Consider the following 19,412-nt stretch of genomic DNA (forward strand, 5'->3'; position numbering starts at 1 on the left):
AAAAGGAAAGGGAACAAAGTAACAATCGTCACATAACTAAAGCATTCCTTATGGTACAGCGTAAATGTGATAACATCTTAAATAATATGATCACTCCTAACATTTAGGAAATCAATCTAGCGTTATATGCATCCCATTGAGTCCAGGTCTTCTCAAACTTATCTGTGTTATGACGAAGTACAGCCGTAATATATTCCATTGATCGGAGGTCCCTAAGACGCGCATACAAATCCAGTAAGGATGGAGAAGTAGGGCGTCTCCAATTCAGAGAAATCAAGCACTTCGCTGCTGTTATTATGTGTAGGAACAACCTGGCACTCGGACCCCTGAGAGAACTAGGATATAGATTCAATATATAAATTTCGGGGTCCAGTGGGACTTGCACATTAAGGATCCCCCCAATAAGGGACCTAACCTCCAGCCAAAAATGTAGCAAGGCAGGGCAACTCCAGAAAATATGGAACAATGTAGCATCAGGTCCTCCACATCTCCAACATTTATTAGGAACAGATGGATAGAATTTGTGTAGGAGCTGGGGAGTACGATACCAATTTAGCAGGATTTTGAGTTGGTTCTCTTTATACAGGGAGCAAATAGATGATTGGCGTGACCGTGCCCAGACTTTCTGCCATTGTTCAGGGGTGAGTTGTTTACCCAACCATGATTCCCACTTACTCATGTATGGGTGTGATACATTAGTCCGTTCATTAAGAAGGGAGTACAGACTGGAGATCAAGCCCTTGGTAGAAGGACCTTCTGAACATATCAACTCAAAGGGTTTGGGTCTGGGTGGGGTTTCCGCTCCCAGCAGAGATGAGATGAAATGTTTGATCTGATGATAGGTGAAGTCCGCCCCCGCCAGGCATGAATATTTATCCACCAATTCCCTAAGAGTGAGTATCTTACGTGTAAGGGGGTTTAATAAAGTTCGAATTTGAAATGTACCTGCCTGAACCCAGGGTCTATAGCTACTAGTGAGACTATCTGGGAGATGTGACGTAAAAAGAATTGGGGTAAGTAAGGATTGCAGAGGAGCTAATTGGAATCGTACCCTACATCTAAACCAGATATCTCGGGTAAATTGCATAGGACCTAACAAAGAGGATACTGTGTTGACAGGAGGGGGACCCCAAATTAGCGTGGCCGGGTGTAACGGGGCTAGCCAAAGTTTCTCCAGCTCTGTCCATCTATTATATGCATGCATTGTGGACCATGAGGTGATATGACGGAGATGGGTCGCCAGGTAGTAAAGCTTAATATCAGGGAGGGCTAATCCTCCACTAGTGGTTCCTGCCGTCAGTACCGCTTTGGATATCCTGTGACTCCTACCTCCCCATACAAACCCCAAACACATTGATTGCAGTCTACCCAGGACCGCCATCGGGACCGCCACCGGAAGAGTTTCGAACAAATATAGCAATTTTGGCAAGATAGACATCTTCACGGCCGCTATACGACCCAACAAGGAAATATGTAGAGGCTGCCACTTAGTTAGAAGGTCCTGAATTTCCTTAATCATTGGTGGAAAGTTTGCTGCATATAAGGTCTTATATGTGCAAGTTATCCTGATCCCCAAATACTTCAATGACTCTGTCTGCCATGTATAATTAAAAGAGCTCTTAAGGGCGCTTAGCTCCCCTAAGGGAATATTTATGGGAAGGGCTTCCGTTTTATTATTATTGATCTTATATCCTGAGAAGTGGCTGTATTTATCCAATAATTTGTGGAGATTTGGGAGACTTATTATAGGATTTGTAAGTGTCAAAAGTACATCATCAGCGAAAAGAGAGATCTTAAATTGCTTATCCCGTACTCGTATCCCGGTCACATCAACTGAGGAGCGAATGTATGCTGCCAGCGGCTCTATACTCAGGGCGTATAGTAGGGGGGAGAGTGGGCATCCCTGTCTAGTTCCGTTACGGATTGCAAAAAACAAGGAGTTAGCATGGGGAAGACGTATTGCTGCACTAGGAATGGAGTAAAGTCCCTGTAGAGCCTGTAAGAATGGCCCCTTCATACCAAAGTGCCGTAGAGTCGCCATCATAAACCCCCAGTCCAGGCGATCGAACGCCTTTTCGGCGTCTAAGCTTAAAAGGAGAGCACTCTCATCTGTTTTTCTAATAACCTCAAGTAAATCAGCTATTCGCCGTGTATTATCCCCCGCCTGCCTGAAACGCACAAATCCTACCTGATCTTTGTGTATAAGGTGCGGGAGCCACTCCCCTAATCTGTTCGCCAATATTTTAGTGAAAATCTTCAGATCGGAGTTCAGTAAGGATATAGGGCGATAGCTGGTACAATCTAGGGGATCTTTTCCTGGTTTTGGGATTACCGTAATAAAAGATCGCAACATAGCCTCAGGGATTGGAGTGCCTGTCATAAAAGCATTAAATAGTTTGATCATATAAGGGGTCAGAATGTCCGTATATGTTTTAAAATATGCATATGGCAAGCCGTCAGGACCCGGTGATTTTCCATTTGGAAGGGTCTTAATTACTTCCCGTATTTCCTCCTCCGTAATCTCTTGGTTCAGTAATCCTAGAGCGGTGGAGGTCAATTTAGGGAAGTTACATTCACTAAGGTATTGCTCCAAAGACTCCTTTCGGGCCTGGGAACCTGAGGAGGGACGGGTAGGAAGATTATACAGATCATGATAATAGGTTTCAAATATTTGTGCTATCTTCTCAGGTTTATAGTGGGCAGTACCTGTATTATCCCTGAGACTATGCGGGTTAGTTGCCACTGCCCTATCTTGGAGTTGGCGGGCTAGTAGGGTATGGGCCCTGTTACCGTATTCATAGAAACGCTGGCGGGAGTAGCGTAGCAGCTTTTCTGCTCCCACTAGATCTATCTCTCTTAATTGGGCCCGGGTGGCTAAGACTTTTTGCAAGGTTGTGAGCGATGGGCGGGCAACCAACTTGTTTTCCAATGTCCTAAGCTCCCGTACACATTGTTGTCGCACCGCCTCTACTGCTTTCTTTTTATAAGCGCCCTGGGATATAGCATATCCACAATAAACTACTTTATGTGCTTCCCATAAGATAGGCAGTGATGGGGCTGATGGGGAGTTATCGGCAAAGTATTGTAGTAAGGAAGTGCGTAAAGCTTCTTTGGTAACATTGTGGGATAGGAGGGTCTCATTGAGTCTCCAGTGGAGAGGTCGAGGAGGGGGGTTTAGGAACGACAATTCAGCCGTGACCGGTGCATGATCTGACCAGGATATTAGGCCTATGTCGGCTGAGCGTAGACTGCGAAGTATCGAGATATCTCCCAAAAAAAAAATCTATACGTGTATGTGTCTTATGCGGGGGTGAGTAGTATGAATATCCCCGGGCTGTGGGATTGTCTACCCGCCATAGGTCGAAAAGATCATGCCTGCGTATCAATTTCCTGAAGCCCGATGAGAGTCTACACTGTTGTTGCGATGGAGGGACACCCTGTATGGACATACGGTCCCGGATCTCAGAGAATATAACATTAAAATCTCCTCCTAATAACAGTGGTGTTGGTCGATATTGAGCTAAACGTGAAAGGACATTTGATAAAAATCCTAGCTGCCCGGAATTCGGAGAGTATACATTACATAAGACCAGCTGGCGTCCCCCAAGGGTCCCCTTCAGAATAATGAACCTCCCCTCAAGGTCTGTGTAGGTATCTAGCACTTGAAAAGGACAGGAGCGGGCTATTAATATAGCCACTCCCATTGTCTTTGTTGCTGCATTGGCCTGAAAGCTCTGAGGGTAACCCCTTCTGGCAAATCTGAACGAACCAGATGTCGTCAAATGAGTTTCTTGCAAAAATGCTATATCTGGTTTAAGTCGCTTCAGCTCCTGCAGCAACAACTGACGTTTCGTATTAGAGTTCAGCCCCTTAACATTTAAAGTAATAATCTTCACCATTAGTTATGATGTAAAACATAGCTAAGTGCAAGCCTTATATATGAACATGACATGATGCGAAGAGTGCCAGGCTGATTCCCATGCTCAGATGGTATCATATAACACTTATGAACGCTTATAGTGACGTCAACCTTAGAAACATTCAAAAAAAGAATTACAATACAAATCTCAAACCTAACAAAAACAGAAGTGGTTTTAAGCCTTGGGCATCTTGTAGGAACATAAAAGTCCCCCAAAAGGTCCAAGGTGTGGGTAATGCATCCATTCGTGTTATGATCCCGAATGCGGGGCCAACACAGAAGGAGGCAAACAAACCCAATTGTGGGAAACGTGTCGGACATCAAAACCTCGACTCAACTCCAAAACAGAACCGACCACCACGGGCTAGCATCTTAAACTTGGAAAGGATACCGTAGGTGACATGGGGCCACCGCCTGAAATAAAAAACAAAGAAAGAAAAAGAAAAAAACCCCAAGTCACTGGAGTTCCTGCAGGCCGAGCATCCCCTCTTCCTTTAACTTCTTGGCCCTTTCGGGGTAGTGCGTGGACGTGTGGAGGTCGAGGGGGATCCAGATGATTCCACGGATCTTCTGCGCTGTTTTCTATTAGTGTTACGTTGCCAGGTCGGTGATAATGGCGGATCCGGTGATGGCAATCTCCATTCTGGGATAACTGGGATCTGCAGGTCCAAGGTAGTGCAAAAGTCAGTCAAATCCGCTGGAGAGCGTAATATGGCTGTCCTGCCATCCTTACGGGCCGTCAGGCTAAAGGGAAATCCCCATCTATAGGATATATCAGCTTTCCGCAGTGTCTCCAGCAGGGGGCGTAGTGTTCTCCTACGCTGCAAAGTGACCCATGAGAGGTCCTGGAATAACTGAACCTGCGCACCTTTAAAATCAATATGTGGCCTGTTTCGTGCTTTAGTCATAATCTCCTCTTTCAGAAGGAAATCTGAAATGCAACAAATAATGTCTCTGGGACGTCCAGAAACTGGCTTTGGCTTAAGTGCTCGGTGTGCTCTATCTATTTTGATAGGATCTTCTGGGTTCCTTCCCAGCAGGGATGAAAACAAGAGATTGAGTACCTCTGGGACATTTTCGACATTCTGCGCTTCCGGAACTCCCCGGACTCTGATGTTGTTTCTGCGACCTCGATTATCAAGGTCTTCCACATGCGACTGTAGATCCTGAATTTTCTCCGATTGCTCTAAAAGGCGGGAGTGGAGGGTGTTCACTACTCTTCTAGAGGAAGCATGGTCATCTTCTAGTTGGTCCACCCTGTTAGCTATTGCTGTTAGGTCTTGTCGCATTTCAGCTATAGCCGACCTGCATGTGTCCTTAACTTCCAGTATCAGCGCCTGAAAATCCTGTTTAGTGGGTAACTGATGCACATGAGACCACCAATCTGCAGGCGGATGTCGCTGTGGACCTGATAGTGAAGATTGATGCGATTCTGGAGACCAGTCTCCGGGACCCAGTTGGGGTCTTAAGGCAGGGGGTGTATTAGCATAATCCATATCTTCCAATTCCCTATTAGAGGGACTCTGCGTATGGTAGTATTGTGGCCTCTGTGGGAGAGGGGAAGCTGCAGTAGGGGCAGATGATAAGGCCTGGTGACTAGGGCTTGGCTGCAGGCATGTAGCTCCTGCTGGTGTGGCCAGGTCAATAAGCAGGGGCAGCTCCCCTGTATGACCCCCCTCAGATAGGGATATGGAGCTCTGGGCAGGTGGGTGTACCTTAGGAGGGCCGTTCTCCCACTGCCCTCTGCTGTCTCTGGCTGCTCCCCGCTTCTCCCTCTGAGCACCGGGGTGCAGAGCTGCTGGGACAGGTGGAGGCGGATCCTCTGTGCCCTCGTGTAGCGGGGCCTCCGCGCTCGGCGCCATCTTGGGTCCGGCGCGTGTCTCCCGGACTACAAATTCGTCCAGTGTGCGGGGGGCAGGAGTGCCGGAGCGGTCCGGCGAGGCTCCCGGTGCCTTGCCACGGCGGCGGTTCCCCATATGGCGGCGATTCAGGGCCTCTGCGGGTGCTTATGGAGCAGAAATCAGCCCGGGTGGACGGAGCTCCTGTCTCAGACGTCCGTCCTGGTCAGCATCCGGACACGCCCCCCCAAGACTAGTATTCTTGAAAGCTCACCATCAAATAAACTCAGTTAGCCTGATTTCTTCAGTCTTCTACTGCTCTCTATGGCTAACATGGCACAAATCTACACTAAAAGAACTGCTGTCAGACTTTTCTACATTAGAATGTTACACTATTGAATTGAGACAACACAAAAATAAGCACAACCCCAATCTGCAGTCTACCAAAACATTGTAGACATGGTCCACACATTTGTTCACCTCCTAGAACAGTGGTGGCGAACCTATGGCACGGGTGCCAGAGGTGGCACTCAGAGCCCTCTCTGTTGGCACCCAGGCCATCACCAGAGAGGACTACCGGTATCTTCCTGCAGTCCCTGACAGCCCAGGACTTGCTGTGCACTCAGTGCTATTTTAAAGTGACATCACTACCTGGGACTACTGGAGGAGTGGGAAGGTGTGGACGGATCTGGATTATCATTGTAGCTGTGACAGAGCAGGGAGTGTAAATCACTCATTACATTTCTGTGTTGGCACTTTGCGCTAAACAAGTGGGTCTTGGTTGTAGTTTGGGCACTTGGTCTCTAAAAGGTTCGCCATCACTGTCCTAGAAGCATCTCTATAAATGCTATGGAATTATAGTAGATACTGCATCTATTTTGTACTGAGATTACAGATCAGATGAAACTGTGACTAAACCTGGGACACTCAATGCTGCTGTTACCTGTCTGGTACGATCTTAAAAACCATGTTACCAGTATGTTATATGTTACCATACTCATATTTTATCTCTTATTTATATGTTGCAGGGTCTTATGCTGGTGCTGTAATTGCCATGCCATTAGCGGGGATACTTGTACAGTACATCGGTTGGTCTTCTGTATTTTATATTTATGGTAAGGGTTTTTTCATATCCTAAAAAACTGTATCTGGGGTTTTATTTTGTGACTTTAATGAAAAACTAAAAACGGCAAAATTTCAAGGATTTAAAAAAAATAGATAATATGGAAAAGTAGAACCAGAATGTTTAACCCCTTAACGCTCTGCGCCGTAGCTCTACGGCGCAGAGGTATAAGGGAAGTATGAAGAGGGCTCACGGGCTGAGTCCTCTTCATACAGAGGTGGGGGTTTTTGCATTTTGCACAAAACCCCCACCGCTAATAACCGCGGTCAGTGCTTGCACCGATCGCGGCTATTAACCCTCTAAACGCCGCCCGCAAAGTCGCGGGCGGCGTTTAAAAGACGGCGGCGCGCGGGCGCCGCCATCTTTTTTTCGATCGCCACGCCCCCGAACGTCATCGGGGGGCGGCGATCGGTTACCATGGTAGCCTCGGGTCTTCTCTTGACACAAGGCTACATGGTTTATGCAGGTTCGTTACAATGAGCCAGTGGCTCATTGTAATGTAAGACCTGCAAAAACGCCATATATTGCAATACTGTAGTATTGCAGTATATGGTAGGAGCGATCTGATCATCTAGGGTTATTGTACCCTAGATGGTCTAAAAAATAGTGAAAAAAAAAAGAAAAAAAAAAGTTTAAAAAATAAAAAAAATTAATAAAATATTAAAAGTTCAAATCACCCCCCTTTCCCTAGAACGGATATAAAACATAACAAACAGTAAAAATCACAGACATATTAGGTATCGCCGCGTCCCAAAATGCCCGATCTATCAAAATATAAAAACGGTTACGGCCGGCGGTGACCTCCGAGGCGGGAAATGGCGCCCAAATGTCCGAAATGCGACTTTTACACCTTTTTACATAACATAAAAAATGAAATAAAAAATGATCAAAATGTCGCACAGACCTCAAAATGGTAGCAATGAAAACGTCGCCTCATTTCGCAAAAAATGACCCCTCACACATTTCCGTGCGCCAAAGTATGAAAAAGTTATTAGCGTCAGAAGATGGCAAAAAATGTTTTTTCTTTTTTGTACACATTCGTTTAATTTTTGAAAATGTATTAAAACACAATAAAACCTATATAAATTTGGTATCACCGCGATCGCACCGAACCAAAGAATAAAGTAGGCGTGTTATTTGGAGCGAAGAGTGAAAGACGTAAAAACTGAGCCCACAAGAACGTGACGCACGTGCGGTTTTTTTTCAATTTTTCCACATTTGGAATTTTTTTTCAGCTTCGCAGTACACGGCATGTTAAAATAAATAACATTACGGGAAAGTAAAATTTGTTACGCACAAAATAAGCCCTCACACAGGTCTGTACACGGAAAAATGAAAAAGTTATGGATTTTTGAAGTTGGAGAGCGAGAAATGAGCCGGAAAACCCTCCGTCCTTAAGGGGTTAAAAACAATTTGTAACATAAATACTCAGATAATAACATAGTTAATTTAAAAAAAAATTCCCCATCTGTTTAGGATGTTTTATAAATACTTAAATATTGGAAAATATTGAAAAGTTTATATTGGTTAAATTTTGTAAAAAGCTAATAGTAACTAGAAAAGGATGCTGCTCCCAGACATCATGTGTAAATGTACATTCCCGGAGTAGTCAGCCAAAGGCAAAGGTTCTGCAGTGTCACTGCACAATGGGCACAGCTGTTTGCTTCTTACTCTCTCCGCTTTGTAGTGGCAGTGCAGACACCTCTACTCTCAGCTGATTAGCCGGTGTTGGCTGACATACACAGCTGATCACATATTAATTACCTATCCTATGAATAAATCTTGAATTTATGGACCCAGAAAAAACTCCTTAAATGCATGAGAGATCTGAATGGAATATTTCATCTTTTACATCTGAATTCCCTAATGAATTATTTCTATAGATGTTGTTTTGTATTATATTGCCAATTCTATTCTGTAGATTCATGACTTTGCTAATTAAGGCCACCTTGTAGGCATGTGGAGATTTCTAGCCATTGACGCTCTGCTGGGGGGTTCTGGGAAAATAATCAAATAATTTTTCCAGGATGGGAACAGCACTGTTTCAATGCGGTTGCGTCTCTTGCATCTCTTCAGTACAGTGTAGGGAACTGGTTTGGATTCTGAACTTTAGTTTTTAGATGCAATTAACTACAAAATAGGTAAATTCTATTGTAGTAAATATGCTAATGCATAAACTGCCTCCATGTAGGAATGTTTGGCATGATTTGGTACGTGTTCTGGTTGCTACATGCCACAGCAAGCCCTGCTGCCCATCCTACTATTACAGCTGAAGAAAGGTCATACATTGAGACCAGCATTGGAGAAGGCTGTAGTTTAGTAACTACTGGAGTAAGTATAACATGAATATTAATATATTATAGTTGTGTATAATTCTTTCTGAAGTACTGATTGATGAATTGACATTCATTTTACTGGCAATGACAATGTGTAGTATGTGTAGTAACACGTATGTGTCTACATAAAGGTCCTAATGGAGATGTATTTTGACCAGTATGTGAAGATGTCAGGTTTTGCCTGATTCTTGCATCCAATCCAAATTAAACTGATCCATATTATGTGGCTTATTGATAGTAGTGTTTTAAAGGATATTCTCATTTACAGCATAAATAATCTACAGAATATTCCTTTAATGTATAATGAATGTGGATTTCACCTTTGAGACCTGTTTGCTGGTGACAGCACATGTATGGCCAACTCCATTAGTATCAATGGAAGTTCCAAATATAACTGAACCTTCCAGCTCAGATATGATCAGATCTCCTATAAACATACATGTAGAGGGCTGTGCATGAGAAGCTGATTCTATATTTATTATTTAATAATAATTATATATATATATATATAGCGCACACAGATTACACAGATTTTGCCAAATTGGTCCCTGTCCCCAATGGGGCTCACAATCTAATCAACCTACCAGTATGTTTTTGGAGTGTGGGAGGAAACCGGAAGACCTGGAGGAAACTCACACAAACACGGAGAGAACATACAAACACTTTGTAGATGTTGACGCTGGGACTTGATCACAGGTCTTTAGCACTGCAAGGTTGTAATGCTAACCACTAAGCCCAATATTACAAAATCATTGAATAATTTTGTGAAATTCACATTGTAGTCATCAGAGTTCTGTCTTGTAACAAACCTGTGTGGACATGATCAGATTGTTTTTGTCTGAAAAGAAATAATAAATGTTTACTTTTATAGCTGTTAAAATAATACATTGTATAACACTCAAACTATTACTTTTGCAATCATTTTCTGTTCATACTTCTAGAAATTTAAGACTCCTTGGAAGAAGTTCTTTACCTCAATGCCGGTCTATGCAATCATAGTTGCTAACTTCTGCCGAAGCTGGACATTTTATTTACTACTGATCAGCCAGCCTGCTTACTTTGAAGAAGTATTTGGTTTCCCAATAAGTAAGGTACATTTAAATGTGAACATATACTGTGTTCTCAAGTGCAGATTCTGGAATTCTGAAATTCACTTTCTACTGTACATATGGTACTAAAAGCTTCTTGGGGAATGGAGGATGTGTCCCTTCTTACCCACCCTGATACTCGCCCTCTGTTACTGGTGATTGGAAGTGATCAGCCACTTGTGACCAATGTGGCCAATCATGGGCCACATGAGTCACATTTCAAATGTTCAAATTCAATTCTTCAAATCTTAGTTTTTTTTTTTTAAATACCAGACTATTCTGACTGTCTGCTCTATTTATTACACATGTATGTGCATATGTGGGAGTTAGCAGGTGGCTAAATGAACATTCAGTAGACAGCCATCTCAAACGTATGCGGTACTTCCCAACCATAGAGCATAAAAGTGGAGATCAGTGCAGATGTGAATGTAGCTTTAGCTGGAACAAAATGCTAAATTGTTCTTCTGTTTCTTAGGTTGGTCTCCTCTCTGCAGTTCCACACATGGTAATGACAATCATTGTTCCCATTGGAGGGCAGTTGGCTGATTTGTTAAGAACCAAACAAATACTGAGCACCACCACTGTACGAAAAATCATGAATTGTGGAGGTATTGGATCGTTATGTATATTTTATTTATATTTATTGATATATTATTTAAACCACTAACAGAAAAGTGTAATTATTTCTATATTGTATCTTTTACCTTTATTTGCTTTTGATATTTACTTTACTTTTTAAAAAATTACTTTTACATTTTTAAATGATTTATCTTGAAGCCGCTAGCTTATCAATAAAGCTTCTCAGCTCTAACATCACAAATTATACCGAATTTTAGAGAAAGTGTATCTTTCATTTTTATTTTGTATGTAAAGAAGGCTGGGTAAACATTACATTTTTCTGCATACTTTGTAAGTACACATAAGGAGGATTCTGACATGTCCTTACAACGTATGGCACAGACGTATCCCACTGTGTTTCTATACAGTCGTATACCCTACTACCCCTGAATGCGGGAGGAGGATTGTCCATAGGCAGCAGCCGGTGATTGGCTGCTGTCGATGAATGGGGTCCAGCGATGTCACTGTCCTAATAATGGGTCCTCACTCCTTCCTCAGGCGGAGGCTGCAGGATGAAAATACGTAGCTTGCTATGACTTTCCATCCTGCCTTTTTGGACATACAGGAGGCAGATGGAGACAACAAGTATGCCGCCTGCCACTATTTGTTAATGTATATGCTAAGCGTATACATGGGGTGGTTTCCTGACGAATACGCTTAGCATATACAAATAACGTGTTGTGAACCCAGCCCAAGCTAATCAGTGTACCAGGTCAAGGCTATGGTTGGTACAGTTTGTTTTCCAGCAATTTACATCAATATGTTCATATTTTATGGACCTGTTACTGGAAAACAAGAACGCTATGTCTTGAAAGATCATTAAGTGAAGATGCTTTTCATTTTGAGGGATTTAGGTGTAGGTAGACTCTCTTTTATGTGACCAATAAATAATAAGAATTTTGCCATATTTATTTGCAGGCTTTGGAATGGAGGCTACTCTTTTGCTGGTAGTTGGCTACTCGCATACTAAGGTCATTGCTATTTCCTTTCTTATCCTTGCTGTAGGCTTTAGTGGTTTTGCTATCTCAGGTGAGAACCGCTAGTGTGTTATTGTTATTGTTTAGACTATTAATGTTTCTATGACATCATACAATCCATTTTGTTTAATTATAGGCAAATATGTCTGCATTTTAATACATTTACAATCAGGAAGACTCAGTTATTAGTAGTGTCCATTTTTTACCATAGAAAAATAACACAGAATGAAGTGCTTTTATTTCCATTGTTAATAGGGAAAGCATGATGGGAGGAACCATATGTACATGTAAGTCCATTGGAAATGATGATGGGCCATCATCTACCATAAGTATGAGGCATTATAATATTTTATGATAGTAAATAATAATGAACACCACTTGAGAAATGTGCTTGCATGCTACCTCCATGGAAGTATTGTAGGAAGAAATAGGTTTATAAATGATGAATTATCCTCTAAATAAAAGAATCCGCCTTCTATCTATCTATCCATCCATTTATCTATATATCGGTCTGTACAAAAAATTGACTAGCTAGGAAAGGAGTCCTATAATATCCATTTGCTAGCTTTTTAACATTTATTACACATATTTTTTGGACTATAAGGCACACACAAAATCCTCAGAAATCAAAGGTGCGCCATATAGTCCAGTGCGCCTTATATATGAACCGTAATTACAGACAACAGCTGCCTTGAGCTGTGCACAGGTCTGCCACCTGCTGGTCATTCATCCTTATAATCAGGTGCGCCTTATAATCAGGTGCACCTTATATATGAACCTAGACGTTTTAACAGGCACTTATTGAAGATGCGCCTTATAATCCGGTGACCTTATAGTCCAAAAAATACGGTATATTGGTATTTTATGATGTCATTGGATATTACCATCTTGTTGTGCCATTGTCATATTAGTTGTTTTAGTCGAGTTCCCTTTAAATGTTTATTTTTTTTACCTGTTGGCGCAATGAATCCTTCCTAATCATTCAGCAGCCCTCCTTCATTGTATCCATTTTAATTATTCTATATCGCTGATACTGAAAAGATACTGTAACCCGATTAGTTATAATTAAATGTCCATCAGTGTTGCCTCCTGTTTTAATTTCTCCAAACAAAGACAAAAATATTCACGCATTGTTATAATTAATGAATATTGTGCTTGATAACATCTGGGGAATCAGCCGCTTGGACAATCTGATCCTGGAATGTAAATAATATTGGCTTTGCTGTGTTGTTAGCTTGCCAGGTGTAAGGAGGGATGCCAAGGGCTACCATTATACATGAATAATCTTTCTCATTCTCATTATAGCACCAGTTTATAAACTAGTATAATTTCCTTTGTTGCTAAAATCTCTGTGAAAGGATAATGTAAAAAAATGGATACAATAAAGCAATACGATACATTTCAACAAATAAACATTATTCTGTTTATTTTAATCATCTCTTATAAACTCAGACATATAAAAAGAATTTGATGAAGTAAGAATTGAAACCAAACTAACAAATGGCTGATCATAAAACATTACTGGTACAGATTTCTGATTACAAGCAATTCCAGAATGTTTTACTTCAATGAAAAGTGTGCATGTGAACTTTCACTTGTTCACAAACTCCTCTGCGCCGTATCTTCAGAGGCTGTTACACTGTGCAGGAGCAATGGGTGAGCAGGGGGAGGGGAGGCAGTGTAACAGTCTGCAAAGCTAGAGGACAGAGGATTTCACTGTATAACCCTTCTTCTGACTCATTAATATAATTTTAAAAGCTTATATCAGAAAGATGGAGGTCACGGATAACAAATTTGAAGATTACCACAGTCACTGTGAATTAGTATCCCTGGTTTATCATGTGTTATTGTATATTTCCTTTAAACCTTTCACCACGTGGAGATGAACAAACAGTTCTATAGGGGGTGCTTCATAGATTCAGGGGCACTGAATTTAGGGGCCCCCACAGTTGCGAAGATATCAGTCCTGTTATCTGACCATTGTAGTCCTCCTCCAAGAGAGGAGGTGCTGGGAAGAAGCATGTGTTATGATAATATTCTCCTGCATTGAGCTACTGAGAAGATGATCATAACACATGCCCCCGCCTCTGCTCCAGTACCTCCTTTCTGACAGTGGAGAGAATTACAATGGTCAGATACTGGGACTGATATCTCAGCAACTGTGGAGTATCTGTGAAGTAGCTCCTATAGAATTATATGTTCATCTTGTATGGGAGGCGGAGTAAGGTCCTCTTTAAGTAAATTATAAACATACTATGGTTTAGGTACATATACTAGTATTATGGAATGTAGCACATAGTTATTTACAGCATAATAGGTAACAGGGTTTGGTGAGTAATACCGCCTTCAGTAACTAGTCTCTTCTCCTTTTTTAGGTTTTAATGTAAACCATTTGGACATCGCACCCAGATATGCCAGCATTCTCATGGGAATATCAAATGGAGTTGGAACATTGTCTGGAATGGTGTGCCCACTTATTGTTGGCGCAATGACTAAGCACAAGGTAAATATATACGAATAACACACTGAACTGGACCCAGAAAAAGAGAAACGGTTGGAAATTTTAAAAAGATCAAAATTTAGAAGATTTTAATTAAATGCACCAAAGTGTCCATATCTTCCATAATTAGATATTCACTTGCCTGCATAGATTTTTCTATTTAATTTTTAAAGATACTGTATTAATTGGTTATTTCCATAATGTTAGTATGTATTTTCCTTTCTAGAATTCCCTTTAAAAAAAAAAAAAGTCTTCTCCGAAGTCAGGCATATATATACGATTCTTATCATCCCTATTTTACATGAGATGAATCAAGTTTAGTGGTTGCAGGGGTAGTGTCACTTCAGAAGCCCCTATCTTCTGTTCCATTGTATCTGAAACATCTTTTTGTGCCATATTAAAGATATAAATTCCATCTTTCAGATCCTATCAAGCTTATGGTTCAATGAGCATATATGGACACACAGGCAGTTACAAAATAGGCATAAACCCGATCTTTATCTGCTACTTGCATTACCAACTATTTCTTTGGCTGCCTGTATTTTAGGTTCTGTAGCTCAGATGCCTGTGGTGATCTGAAAGATGAGATCCTTTAATCCTTAGTATGATCTTTAATATGACACCAGTACCATGTTTTAGGTACTATTGAACAGAAGATAGTCTTAGGCTGCACAAGATTCAAGAGTCTGTTGCTGGATGATAAATCGGGTGAGGTATAAGACTTTTTTAGTTGTACTTTGCATCTCATATTAGTTGGTCTATTTTACACAAGTAATTAGGACAAAATTCAGTTGGGTCAGCATTATTTTTGGCGCCCAGACTTTTTTGGTGCTAGGCCACACCCCGTTATCGATCTAGTCATAGGAGTTCCTAAAAACTGTATAAAACCCTTTATAAATGTGACAGTTTTTTTTAGTGCATTTTACAACAGTATTCTTTTGTTGGTAGATCCACCATTGCTTCAAGCACTATAAACTGAGAGATAATCATCATTGTGCATTATGTAATGTAATGTTTAAAATTTAGGACCAGTTTCCCAGTTTCACTGCAGTTAATATAGGTTATAAAGGAAACTTGTTAGGGCTAACACATAGAAGGAGAAGGTTTCCAAGTCACATGATAGTAAGTGAGGATACCAGCCTGTATAGATACGTGAATTTAATTTGTTTGACAATAAGTGGCAATCAAAGGGATTGACAGTGGAAGAGGGGAGGATTGCTGAGGGGAAAGGTAGATACAGTGGAGGTAAGTGTGCAGCGGAGTTGGGGATGGGCTGGGGAATTGGAAGAGTTTTACACCGTAAGCCACATCCAAGGCTGATGCACCTTTCTATGGGTGGTGAGGGCTTGTACAAGCCTTTCTGTTGACTCACTGTTGAGAAAGGAGTAAATTCATGATTTGCTTCAAAGGGAACCTGGCATCAGATTTTACAAAATTAAACTACTAGCAACCTCAGGTAGGGTATGACATTTCTAATACTATGGGGGTCATTTACTAAGGGCCCGATTCGCATTTTCCCGACGTGTTACCCGAATATTTCCGATTTGCGACAATTTTCCCTGAATTGCCCCGGGATTTTGGCGCACGTTATCGGATTGTGGCGCATCGGCGCTGGCATGCACGCGACGGAAATCAGGGGCGTGGTCGAACATAAATCCGCTGGATTCGGAAAAACCGCCGCATTTAAAAAAAAAAAAGTGTCACGAAGCTTGCACTTACCTTCACTCAGCCCGGCTCGGTGTATTCCCGTGCGTTCCGATGCTCTTCAGCGCAGCAGCGCCACCTAATACTGCCCTAATAAACCCCGTCCGGACCCGAATCCAGAGCAGAAAACGCGCTGGATCACGAATGGACCGGCTAAGTAAATCTGCCCCTATGTCTTTTATGTGAAATCTCTCCTGTTTACAATTCTCCTCCAAAGTCATGTAAGAAAGTCATATTTCACCTGATGAGTCAAATTTAGAGGCTGCAGGGGGAGGGTCATATCAGATCATGGGTTCTTGAGTTCTGTAGCACCTAAAAACATGGGTGTTATATTAAAGAAAATAATCATATCTTAAAGATCACATTAAAATTGTAGTGATCTGTGATCTACTTGAACCAAAGATAAGGAGAGATAAAGACATAGTTGAAATTATGAGCTGCTGATTAAAAATCCAATTCCCACATTTTTTTTTAACTGCCTGGCTCTTTATCTGTGCCTGTAGCTCACAGAACCACAACCCTGATGGTAATTTGTTTCATTAATATGACACTTGACAGCATGTTTCTAAGTACTATAGACCCAAAGATAAGGACATCTGAAATGACACTACCCTTGCAGCCTCTAAACTTGACTAATATCTGCTAATTTCACAGGTTTTTATTGATACGTAAATGGGTGAAAAAAAGGGAATTCTAGAAAGGACATTTCAAACCCTACTTCAGGGGGCTATTAGTTTAATGGGTTAAAATCTGGTGACAGGTGGTGCTTTACTATATGATGATAGTATGGTTCTAGTTTATGATATTTCCTTAATTTTCTTTCTAGACTCGTGAAGAATGGCAAAACGTATTTCTGATTGCTGCCATAGTCCACTACAGTGGTGTTATATTTTATGGCATTTTCGCTTCTGGAGAAAAGCAGGAGTGGGCAGATCCAGAAAGTCTTAGTGAGGATAAATGTGGCATTATAGACAATGATGAACTAGCAGAAGAAACTGAACTAAATAATGAATCCTTTAGCAGTCCAACTAAAAAGACCAGTTATGGTGCCACCATTCATAGCAATGAAGTCCGCAAGGCTGGCTGGAGAAAACAGAAGGGCATGACCCAGGACTTTGACGAACAGACGCCCTATCACTATGAGAATGGAAATTTTCAGGACTCCTAATTCTGCAAGTGCTGTATTTGTGAAGTATTGTTAACAAGACCTCCATTAAGTATTACTATGAAACTAGTTTGATTGGTTGATTGTTTCTAATTGTTAATGACGTGGAGAATGTTGCTTAGCTTACCCACTGAACACTTTGACTTCCTATACCATCCCACGGTATAGTGCATTGTGATAGTAACCTTTTCATGCTATGCAACATTGATTTGCATGACTGTGACAATAGATATTATGTCTCTGTTAAATATGTTTATGTTTAAAGGCTATTGACTGCTTTAATTGCATTTTTTTTAAAATTTGGGTTTAGAGAATGTCCACTGTTTGTCTTATGCTGCCTAAATGTATTCTCATACATTGCAGGCTGCTCAGTCAAATACGCAAGACAATGGGGGATATTTATCAGGGCCTCTGCGCCACGTCAGTGGCATAGAAGCTTTGAAATGCTAGCTTATTGTTAGCACTAATGTTTATTTTCCCCAATCCGCCACCCTCACGCCAGTGGGGCATGAAGGGGGGGCGCGGGCAGTCATGCAATGGACGTGGCTGGCGAGGAGTGGGCTCTCACGGGGCTTTACTGTCCCCACGCCTGCACACTTGCTGTAGCCGGCAAATATTCACATGTGAAAAATCACTGGCTGTGTTTATTTCTACGCCAGGCCCAGAGATAAGCACTGCATATGACCCCGTCGAATACATCAAGCGGCCGAAGACGTATGATAAATGACCCCCAGTCTGTCTATTGGTTCATCCTGCAACATCTTTCTCAACATGGATTCTCTGACCAGAGCTGAGATTTTTTGATTCAAGTTTATTTGATTGTAGAGATGTTAGTTTAGGTTTCTGTTCAGGTGGGAGAATACCGAGATCTTGCGTGAAACACTTCATGCTGAACAGAAAGAATGCAGTGTATTCGAATAGATGCAGGCTACACAACACAAACTGTTGTTGTAATTTATTATACATGCATTTCAAAACTTTTCAGGCAATTACATGCATTTAAGTAGACAAAATGTCACAAAGGTGTCTTTTTGAGAATGATCCCCTTTTAAGAGTTTATACTTTCTCCATAATGAAATATTCAATCCCCTGGCCCTAGATGTGTGGATATCTCCAGACACAGTATATACAAAATTCAGCGACTATTTCCATAATGAGAGTAATAGAGTAATATCGCTACATTGGTAAAGCAGCCCATGTGTCTTCATATACTAAGGGAATCTTTATTTCATCTTGATATCGCAGATCTCCTATTTTTGTATTTAATATAAAATAGGTATTACATACGAGTATTACTTAACACAACTCAATAAACAAGTCCTGTTTCAGAATTTATGTTTTACTGTATTAAATTTCTTTAGGCAAGTATTTAACATACCTATAATATACATTAAATATAAACATCTGCAGTTATGTTTGGGTGATACATTGGCAGTAAATTAACAAATCATCTTATTTCTTTGTGTCTGAGCAGACATGCTGTAAGTGCAATGTGTAAGCAATAGAGCTAATGTATTATACATACGTTGTTCTATAAATATCTATGGGATTATTAGTCTAGATAAATAGGTAGAAGGAGCAGCACTGTGGATAACCGGATTAAATCCAATGTGGGTGCAGGCTTCAAGGAACTGTCTCAGGATCCCATATGCATACAAACTCCAAGGAAGGAAGCAGCACTTCAAGATACATAGTGAATATTTATTCCACTAGTGGTAAGTGCTACGTTTCGGCTGACTCTATGCAACCATTCTCAAGCATATGCATATCATATGCTTGAGAATGGCTGCATAGAGTCAGCCGAAACGTATCGCCTGTCAACTCGCATATCACCTCCAGCACCTCCGTCCAGTAAGAGGCTAAAGAAGGGCAACTCCAGAAAATATGTAGGAGAGTGCCCTCCTCTTTACTGCAGCGCCAGACCTCGGGGAACATTTTATGGAGGACATGAGGCACCCTATATCATCTGGTCAATAACTTATAATTTGTCTCCTGGTAGGCCGTACTTAATGAAGATTTATTTGCTAGGTCATATATCTTTTCTCTTTGCTCAGCGGAAAGATTCAATTCAAGATCTCGTTCCCATTTGCACATAAAAGAAGTGATGTGGTTCTGTAGGGGAGAAACCAAAAGGCTGTATGACA

The 19,412-nt window shown here is 41.3% G+C and overlaps 1 protein-coding gene across 1 annotated transcript in view; it reads left to right on the top strand.

The window, feature by feature from the left end:
• Positions 1 to 18,926, top strand: part of SLC17A8 (solute carrier family 17 member 8) — a 33,328-nt gene extending 14,402 nt beyond the window's left edge. Inside the window, exons 6-12 of the mRNA XM_072146349.1 lie at positions 6,786 to 6,872; positions 9,072 to 9,211; positions 10,158 to 10,307; positions 10,780 to 10,912; positions 11,841 to 11,951; positions 14,275 to 14,402; positions 16,930 to 18,926. Coding sequence (XP_072002450.1) covers positions 6,786 to 6,872; positions 9,072 to 9,211; positions 10,158 to 10,307; positions 10,780 to 10,912; positions 11,841 to 11,951; positions 14,275 to 14,402; positions 16,930 to 17,271 — 1,091 coding nt within the window. The 3' untranslated portion in view covers positions 17,272 to 18,926. The remainder of the gene's footprint in view (positions 1 to 6,785; positions 6,873 to 9,071; positions 9,212 to 10,157; positions 10,308 to 10,779; positions 10,913 to 11,840; positions 11,952 to 14,274; positions 14,403 to 16,929) is intronic.
• The last annotated feature ends 486 nt before the right edge of the window (positions 18,927 to 19,412 follow it).

Source organism: Engystomops pustulosus, chromosome 4 (assembly GCF_040894005.1).
Source record: "Engystomops pustulosus chromosome 4, aEngPut4.maternal, whole genome shotgun sequence".
NCBI lineage: Eukaryota > Metazoa > Chordata > Amphibia > Anura > Leptodactylidae > Engystomops > Engystomops pustulosus.